Source organism: Triticum aestivum, chromosome 5A (genome assembly GCF_018294505.1).
Source record: "Triticum aestivum cultivar Chinese Spring chromosome 5A, IWGSC CS RefSeq v2.1, whole genome shotgun sequence".
Lineage (NCBI taxonomy): Eukaryota > Viridiplantae > Streptophyta > Magnoliopsida > Poales > Poaceae > Triticum > Triticum aestivum.
Window position 1 is genome coordinate 470,537,402 of NC_057806.1, and position 8,802 is coordinate 470,546,203.

The following is an 8,802-nucleotide window of genomic DNA, read 5'->3' on the forward strand; positions in this document are numbered from 1 at the left end:
TTGAAGAAAATTATTCAGTAACCAATTTTTTTACGGACAGTAGCCAATTTTTTTTGAGCAAAAAAAAAATGAATTACCTCAAAATGAGAATGAGAGCAAAATCACTAATTAAGGAGTACTCGTTGCAAAGAACACTCCATTTTCCAGGTCGCGACAAGTGACGCACATGCAGCGCGCCACTTGTCGCAACCTGGAAGTTTTCCTTTTTTTCTAGATCCGTTTATTTACAATGTTTTATCTTTTAAAACGTGCGTCCAAATCTCGTACCGTTTTCATCATTGGATTCCTCGCGTCGAGATCAACAAAACTAAATCCCATGTCGATAGGTTTTGACAAACTTTTTTTTTCACGAAAAAAATCGGACGAAAAAAACTGAACCGGGAGCACGATTTTTTCCCTTTTTGAAAGAGGCACGCCGTGCCTCTCGCGAAATCACAACCGCGCCTCTCGTGAAAGCAAAACCATGACTCTTGTGGAAGGAAAAAAAAACAAAAAACACATTTTTTTTCGTTTCTGAGAGGCACGGCCGTGACTCTCGCGAAGGCACAACCGTGCCTCTCGCGAAAGAAAAAAAACAAAAAACCCGTATTTTTTTCCCTTCCCTAAAGGCACGGCCGTGACTTTCGCGAAAGCATAATCATGCCTCTCGCGGAAGCAAAACCGTAACTCTCACGAAAGAAAAACAAACAAAAAACGTGTTTTGTTTTTCCCTTTTCTAGAGGAACGGTCATGACTTTCGCGAAAGCACAACCGTGCCTCTCGCGAAAGCAAAACCGTAACTCTCACGAAAAAAATAGAGAACGCGTTTTGTTTTTTCCTTTTCCGAGAGGCACGGCCGTGACTCTCGCAAAAGCACAACCGTGCTTCTCGCGGAAGCAAAACCGTGACTCTCGCGAAAGAAAAAGAAGGAAAACATGTTTTTTTTTTCGTTTCCGAAATGCACGGCCGCGCCTCTCGCGGAAGAAAAACCGTGACTTTCGCGAAAGAAAAATAAAAGAAAACACGTTTTTTCATGCAAAAAGAAATTTCAATTTTTTTATCGAAAAGCTAAGAAAGACCGAGGGAAACCAAAACGTCGAAAACCACCGGAAAAAACCGTTTAAAAAGCCGAAAACGTGTGCGGAAAAATAAAGAAACAAAATTCAAAGAAAGCGTCCAGAGCGCAACACGTGGCGAATGACTGAGAGCGCGCCAAGTGGCGAATGACTGAGAGCACGCCAAGTGGTACTGATCGTTGTGAGGCTCCCGAAGGAGCGCTCGTTGACTAGTTGCTTAATGAGAGGCCGTCTCGTCCTGGGCCGTGCGCCCTTCGCTTGGTGTGCTGGGCCGTGCGCTTTCCCTTTGCTAACTCCCCGCCTGATCGCGGCGGCAGTCGTGCGCGAACCGCGCAGAAAATTCCCCAATCTCCATTCCGCGCTCTAAACCCTAGACACCGACAGCCCGTGCGGCGCCCTGTTGCGGCGGGAGACGAAGCGAGGCCTCGCGACCCGCGTGCTCGAGGGAGGGGAAGCGAGGCGAGGCGGCGGGGTTCCGTTCCGGCGGGAGACGAAGCGACAGCCCGTGCTCTAAACCCTAGACACCGACAGCCCGTGCGGCGCCCTGTTGCGGCGGGAGACGAAGCGAGGCCTCGCGACCCGCGTGCTCGAGGGAGGGGAAGCGAGGCGAGGCGGCGGGGTTCCGTTCCGTCTTGGGTCTTTGGTGCAGGTTTTCGCGGTGGCGGTAAGCTCCGACCCCCCCTTTTGCTGCCCTCAAATTGCTGAGCGTGAACTTGCAAGCTTTTCATCTACTAGTATCCGTCAATTGATTCATGTGAGTAACTGAGTATCATTTCGTTCCTTCGCCTGATCTGCTGTTCCACGGTGCCGGAATACATCAGAGAGGTGTTCAGACATTTGCATACTACCGTAGCCACTGAAACTCACAAAAGGTGCACAAATTGCTGTCAGAGACTGGTCCCTTTCGTCATTGATGCAGTTTTATTGGTTGATTCCGGAGTTTGTACGTCTTTTCTAATGCCAAAAATGCATCATCTGCTTGTTTTATCCAATGTAAACTATTTCTAAGTTGTATGGTTGTCGCACTGATGCACACATTGTGTCGTGCGGAGTGTCATTCGGGGCGTGTCGTGTGGCTGGAATTTCGCCAGCAAAATTTAGCAGTGTCGCACTCACTTTGTGTTTCATCTATGCATCCTGATCTGTGTATCTCACCATGCTTTTAGTTTTAACCCAGCTTGTCATTTCAACTTTGCAGGCATCATATGTATATCGATTTGTTTATGGTTACTGATCAATAGCAACACAGGGCTCCATGTTTGCTACAGGTGGTGCCACTTATTTCCTTCTTTACCAATTCTAAGCAGGTGAACTAAAACATCTGTCAAACTTTACCTAAACTTCATGTTATTTTCCTGCAAATTACTTTAATCACAATCTTTACTCACTTCCCCTATTTTCTTAAATGTGTCTACAGGAGGATTTGGTACCTAGGCTTCCTCAAGAGACTAGATTGCTTACTATGGCTTCCGAGGAAACCAAACCAAAGAAGCAAAGAGATGAGGAATGCATTATAAACGGTCTCCCAGGAGAACTCATTGAGCGGATATTTTTGAGGCTTCCAGTGAGCACTTTGTTGAGGTGCACTGGTGTTTGTGAGCAGTGGCACAAAATCATCCGAGATCCCCAGTTTGTCACCTCTCACCTCCAGGATGCGCCCCAATGTGCCGTCCTATTCTTTCCGCAAGAGTCGGTCTCAGGTGAGCCCCATCCTGCTGATGCTATCCTGATTGATGAAGCCTGGTCGCCATCGACATATGCAGTGCCAGTGATTGGGCCTGACGATTTCCTTTGCGGTTCATGCAATGGGCTTCTTGTCTTATACACAAAGTCATCAACACTCAAGGTAGCTAACTTTGCAACTGGTGAATGCCTGCATCTTGAGAAACCTGTAAAGAATTTGAGGGGTGATCATTTCTTGTTCTACAACTTTGGATTTCACCCATTGACAAAAGAATACAAGATCACACACTTCCTTGGTGATCCTGTTGTGGGCAGCACCCGCTCCCATAATAATAGCAGATTCAGCGTCATTCAAGTTTACACACTTGGTGATGAGAAATGGAGAGATATCAAAACTCCAGAAGCCCTAAGCTTAAACTGTGTAAAAAACTCTGGAGCAGTCAATATTGACGGAACAGTGTGTTGGCTAATTGAAGACATGGTAGCTAACTGGCAGCATGCAGTTATGACCTTTGATCTCAGTGAAGAAAGTTTTGCACGGATACAACTGCCAGCAATTGTACATGAAGATTGTGCAGGTGGCGGTCCCCGTCGGTACTGGATCAGAGAGATAGATGGGAAGATATGTATAGCAACTGCTCAAGCCTGTCCTTCTCTTCCCAGAAGGCTTGTTGGTACGCTGCAGATCTGGGAACTTGAGAACAAAACGGAGCAAAGGTGGAGCCTGAAGTACAATATTCAGTACTCGCCAGATTACATTCCGGGTCCAAATTTGGTTCATAGGAATAAGATCATACTGCAACGTCGCAACAGCAACCTATATTCCTATGAGTTGCTCGGGGAGAACTTCAATACTAAATTGTGTAAGATGGCAAAGCTGTTAGATTTCTTTCCCCACAAGCCTGACAACATGCAATCCTATATCTCTGTGAAGTCACTTGTACGTTTAGATGTATACAAGAAGACTGCCATTGTGCGTAGGCCAAAACAACGTGAAGGCTGGGAATTGAAGAAGTGGGAGGCATGGGAGCACCAGCTCTCTGATTATGAAAAACTGTGGACTTGCCTTCATGAAGAAGAGCACGAGGGAATTGTATGTTAGCTGATCTCAAATTTAGCTTATCGATAATTCATTATTCTGGAAATTTTAACAATGGATGAGTTGCTATTTGATAGGCACTTGCAGAACGCAGTAGCATATCATTCAATGGTCTACTTCCGCGTATCTTGGATGATGCGATTCGACAGGATATAGGCATGAAAATCAATCAAATATGTCCAAGCCTTCCAGATCAGGTAATTCTTTATCTAAACGAAAGTCAGCATAGCTTTTATTTTCATATTTTAAGTTTAAATATTCAATGATCATTTGAAAAGCAGAAAATGTAATGATTGTTTAAGTGTACCCTCATGATTGGTCATGTTTTGCACGAGACTCCAGCAACCAAGGCCCCTCCGGCGGCTTAATTGTGTGGCACAGAAGCAAGATAGGGAAAATTTATCTGCTCGTTTGGAGAATTATAGTAGCATTATGAAGGTATAGTGTTTTAAATTTACAAGCCAGATCATTGAGGACTTTTCCTTGAAACATGTCAAATTAATAAAGTTAACCTGTCTACAGGCATCGAGGGAGGCTTCAAAGAGTATCATGAGTATGATACTTAGTGCTGTAGAAAATCAGGTAAAGGTTTACATTTGGTCTAATTTATTCATGTTTTTTCTTTCTGCTATAGCTCGCTAGTTCTTGTCTCCTATATCTGTTTTAATCTCTTCCACAATAAATAAGCAACTATAAGCAAGATAATATTGTTACCTCTCTCCATACAAATGAATGGCCTCCCCTGCAATACAATTATTTTCCATCCCATATTTTAATTTATGCATGCACTTCTGATTTAGTTATTTGTGCTAACTTTGCAAGTTGTCTAGTTACTGTGTTCATTGGGCTGTCAATTAGGTATCACACAGTCAACATATCTTACATCAATAAGAAATATTTTTTCATCAAGGTTTATGTAGGTGCCCTAAATTTGTGAAATGGGCTTCATTGCAAAACACTTTGGGTGTTTATATTTTCAGACCTACGCATATAGATATAGATATGCCAAACTGTAAATTTTATCTTCTTTGAATTGCATGTTATTGTCTGCAGTTCCATTCTTATACGTTTGCTAGCACACTCAGTGAATAATGGTTAATTGAGCATGGCTCTGCTAACAGGGCATCGAATTATAAGTTATACTTTGGTTGCTACCAAGTACTGCATTAAAGAGGTACTTAAAATTGTTCTATATCATACACCCATATATGGCAGACAAATTCGAAAATGCCAAATGGAGACCGAGCTCCATGAAGGCCTTAATTTGAAAACTTCAAAATCCAAACTTTTCACTTTAAAAAAATTCTGAAAACAAATACACATATACCTAAATACAATGTACATGTGTGTAAAATTTCAGGTCGAAAAACGTTAAAATGAGAGCTACAAAAAAATGGGGCTTTTTAGCATATGTACTGTTCATCCTCAAAGTCCATGATATTTTTTATTTTGTGCAGCTCGCAATTCAAGGTGTTTCATCCTGAAATTTTACACGCAGACACATTACATCCTTGTATACATGTGTATTTTTTCAGAATTCTTTGGAACTAAAAGGTTTGAATTTTGAAAATTTTGAAGTCCTCGATGGAGCTCGGTCTCCAAAATGCCCTACTCAGACAAATTAACATAAGAAGTTCTAAAGAACATCAGAGTAGGAACCATGGATTGATTGGTTAACGTCAAAATTTTCATTTCCTACTTCCTGATTTGAGCTTTGAATTCAAAATTTAATGACATGATTAAACTGTGTGCACTTTATCTTTCTTTGAGGAAAAGAAAATAATTAAGATTCAGACCCCGAAAGTGCTATTGTGAGCTCGAGCTCACAGGCACCCTTTGCTACAGTACAAACAAAAAAAATATTTAAAAAGTTCAAAAAAATCTGAATTTTTTTGGCAACAAACATTGACATATTTTTCACATGCGTACAAATTTTCATGACAAAATGACATTCATGCAGGTCTCAGCAAAAAAAACAAAATTGATGCTCCAAAATGCTTCCAAAAACAGTTTTTTTGGAGCATGATTTTGTTTTTTTTGCTGACACCTCCACAAATGTCATTTCATCACGAAAATTGGCACGCATGTAGAAAAAACATCAAAGTTTCTTGACAAAAAAATTCAGATTTTTTTGAATTTTTTTACTATTTTTTCGGATTTTACTGTTCATCCGGGATCACTGGTGCCCGGGATCAATTCCTCCGCGTCCGACCGACCCTTCCTTTTTCTGGAATGGGTTGATGAAAGCCCATTGTCTTGTATTTGAACCTTACTCATGTTTCAGAGGGGTGCTTCGGGCTCAAATGCTGGTATTTCTTCTCAGAATCGCAGTGAGGGCGATGATGCGAAGGCTTAATACTTCAGAATTTATCATGAGGGCGATGATGTTCAACACTAGTTTCTTTTTGTCACCGAGGGACTGTTTCACCTCTTCTGCCTGTAAAAGTTTTCTTTCTGAAGTACTGTCTGTGTGCTGTGCTGCTATGTATTTTTTTTCGTTTGAATTTCAGTCCTTGTGATCTACTCCCTCCGTTCCAAATTACTCGTCGTAGAAATGGATGTATCTAGAACTAAAATACATCTAGATACGTCCATACCTGCGACAAGTAATTCGGTACGGAGGGAGTAATAACTTATTGGTTGATTCGAGACCTTGAAGAATTTGCGGGACAGTGAGACATTTGATATGAAGGTCAAACCGACTCTTGCCACTGGATATGCATTGAAGCTTCACAGAATAGTTGGAAGTGCAAACCTTGCAATTGCATTATAATCTTATATCTACGGATGAAAGCATACCTTTCATAATGCACGGCCGTGGAACGTGTAGAATCAAGTAGGCTCAGATCCTCTAGAGTTTTAACTAACTGCTATAGGCTGTTTTTTGAACACCGTACAAACGCAAGCGTTTATATACACGCGCATACACTCACTCCTATAAATGTACACATGCACACCCTACCCCTATGAACACTTCTGAAAGACTAAGCCGGCATATTATCTTGAAATTTGCGAAGTCACCGTAGGCACCTTGTCATCGACGGAAATGTCTCCTCCCATTGAATGTGCATCATCGAAAATCTTAAAATAAATCCATGAATAAATGTGAGCACCAGGACTTACCCTGGTGGGCTGGAGTAAATGTGAACACCAGGACTTACCCTGATAGGCTGGGGATACCATAGTCCTCCTAACCATCCAACCAGGATTTGTCTAAATTTGCTTTTGAGAATTCGTGACTGCCTGACACCCTCAGCGGCAGCGCTTCCTGTGCCGTCCAATCGTCCAGTTCGCTGCCTTTTTACCATCAAATTCGTCTGCTCCGTGATTTTCTTTGCTATTATCCCTCTAGTTTCTATGATAGTAGGCGATTTCAATAAATGATGTAAAAACGCTGCGCCAGCCCATTTACCTGTCGCATCAACACCGCTGATCTCGTTCGCCATGAAGAAACAAAAAACTGCTTCCTTTTTTTTTGTCTTGGCACTGTTTTTGCCTCAAACATTGAAGACTTTTCGATTGAATACTGGTTCACACCCAACTCCATGATCTCTTTCGCTTGTCCCATCAAGATCGACACCGTCTGCCTCATTGGGCTTGATTACTCCGTGGCCCTCGTCTCGGTCAAGAGCTGCAGCTTAACCAATGTTCCTCATTCCATTCCGGTGCATGACTCCTTGGATCTCGACGCTATTGCCACAGTATTGGTTGTCCGTTCGGAGGAGTTTCCCCCGACCCTGCTTTTGCGGTTCATGACTCTGACGACGGCCGTAACGAGGGCAACAGTGATGGTGGAAGCGTCAGGGTTGACAATGATTTCTCTAGCGACATGGAGCCAAACCTCTCCACCCCGTCACCTCCACCGGCTGATGAAGGCCACGCCGACCATGTTGTGCAGCTTCCGGCAGCCTCACCAATTTATTTACTAACAAAATATGAGTAAACATGACCCTATGACTCTTGGTGATTGATAGCTTCGGTGGTATGATAAGATGCGCTAATCTGTGCTGGTAAAGGTTTACATTCAATGCCATCAACTGTGAAACGATTCCAGGCGGCATCAACTGTGAAACGATTCCACCTTGTCTTTAGTGATTGCCAAACTCATAACTCAGATACTTTCCCTTTGATCAGATAGAAGGAACTTGATCTTCTTGTTACGATGATTCTCAACTTAACTCTGAAATTGCTTGAACTTTTCAAACATTTCAGACTTATGCTTCATTGAGTAAATATACCCATATCTACTCAATTCACCGGTGAAGGTGATAAAATAATGATATCCACCGCGTGCGTCAACACTCATCGGACCGCACACATCAACATGTATGAGTTCCAACAAGTCACTTGCTCGTTCCATTGTTCCAAAGAACGGGGTTTTAGTCATCTTGCCAAAGAGGCATGGTTCGCATGTGTCAAATGATTCAAAATCAAGTGACTTCAAAAGTCCATTAGCATGGAGGTTCTTTCATGCGCTTTACACCAATATGACCTAAGCAGCAGTGCCACATGAAAGTGGTACTATCATTATCAACTCTACATCTTTTGGCATCAGTGTTATGAACATGTGTATAACTACGACCGGGATTCAATAAACCATTCACATTGGGTGCATGACCATAGAAGGTATTATTCATGTAAACAGAATAACCATTATTCTCTGACTTAAATGAATAACCGTATTGCAATAAACATGATCTAATCATGTTCATGCTCAACGTAGACACCAATGCAAACAACATTTATCTAGGTTCAACACTAATCTCGAAGGTAGAGGGAGCGTACGATGGTGATCACATCAACCTTGGAAACACTTCCAACACACATCGTCACCTCGCCCTTAGCTAGTCTCCGTTAATTCCGTAGCTTTTGTTTCGAGTTACCAATATTAGCAACTGAACCGGTATCTAATACCCAGGTGCTACTAGGAGTACTAGTAAGGTACACATCAATAACACACATATA

General features: G+C 42.3%; 1 protein-coding gene across 5 annotated transcripts; it reads left to right on the top strand.

Moving 5' to 3' along the window:
• Positions 1–1,358: 1,358 nt before the first annotated feature.
• Positions 1,359–6,553, top strand: LOC123104093 (putative F-box protein At2g02030). 5 transcript variants are annotated; one of them, XM_044525822.1, is made up of 8 exons: positions 1,359–1,719; positions 1,877–1,927; positions 2,254–2,323; positions 2,473–3,831; positions 3,915–4,034; positions 4,180–4,275; positions 4,360–4,419; positions 6,122–6,553. In XM_044525822.1, exons 4-8 carry the CDS (start codon positions 2,518–2,520, stop codon positions 6,191–6,193), a joined length of 1,662 nt encoding a protein of 553 aa, XP_044381757.1. In that variant the 5' UTR covers positions 1,359–1,719; positions 1,877–1,927; positions 2,254–2,323; positions 2,473–2,517; the 3' UTR covers positions 6,194–6,553. The 5 variants fall into 5 exon arrangements, with proteins under 5 accessions (XP_044381757.1, XP_044381758.1, XP_044381756.1 ...); XM_044525820.1 differs by having other exon boundaries at positions 1,360–1,719; positions 2,254–2,362; XM_044525823.1 differs by lacking the exon at positions 1,877–1,927 and having other exon boundaries at positions 2,254–2,362; positions 6,161–6,553.
• The last annotated feature ends 2,249 nt before the right edge of the window (positions 6,554–8,802 follow it).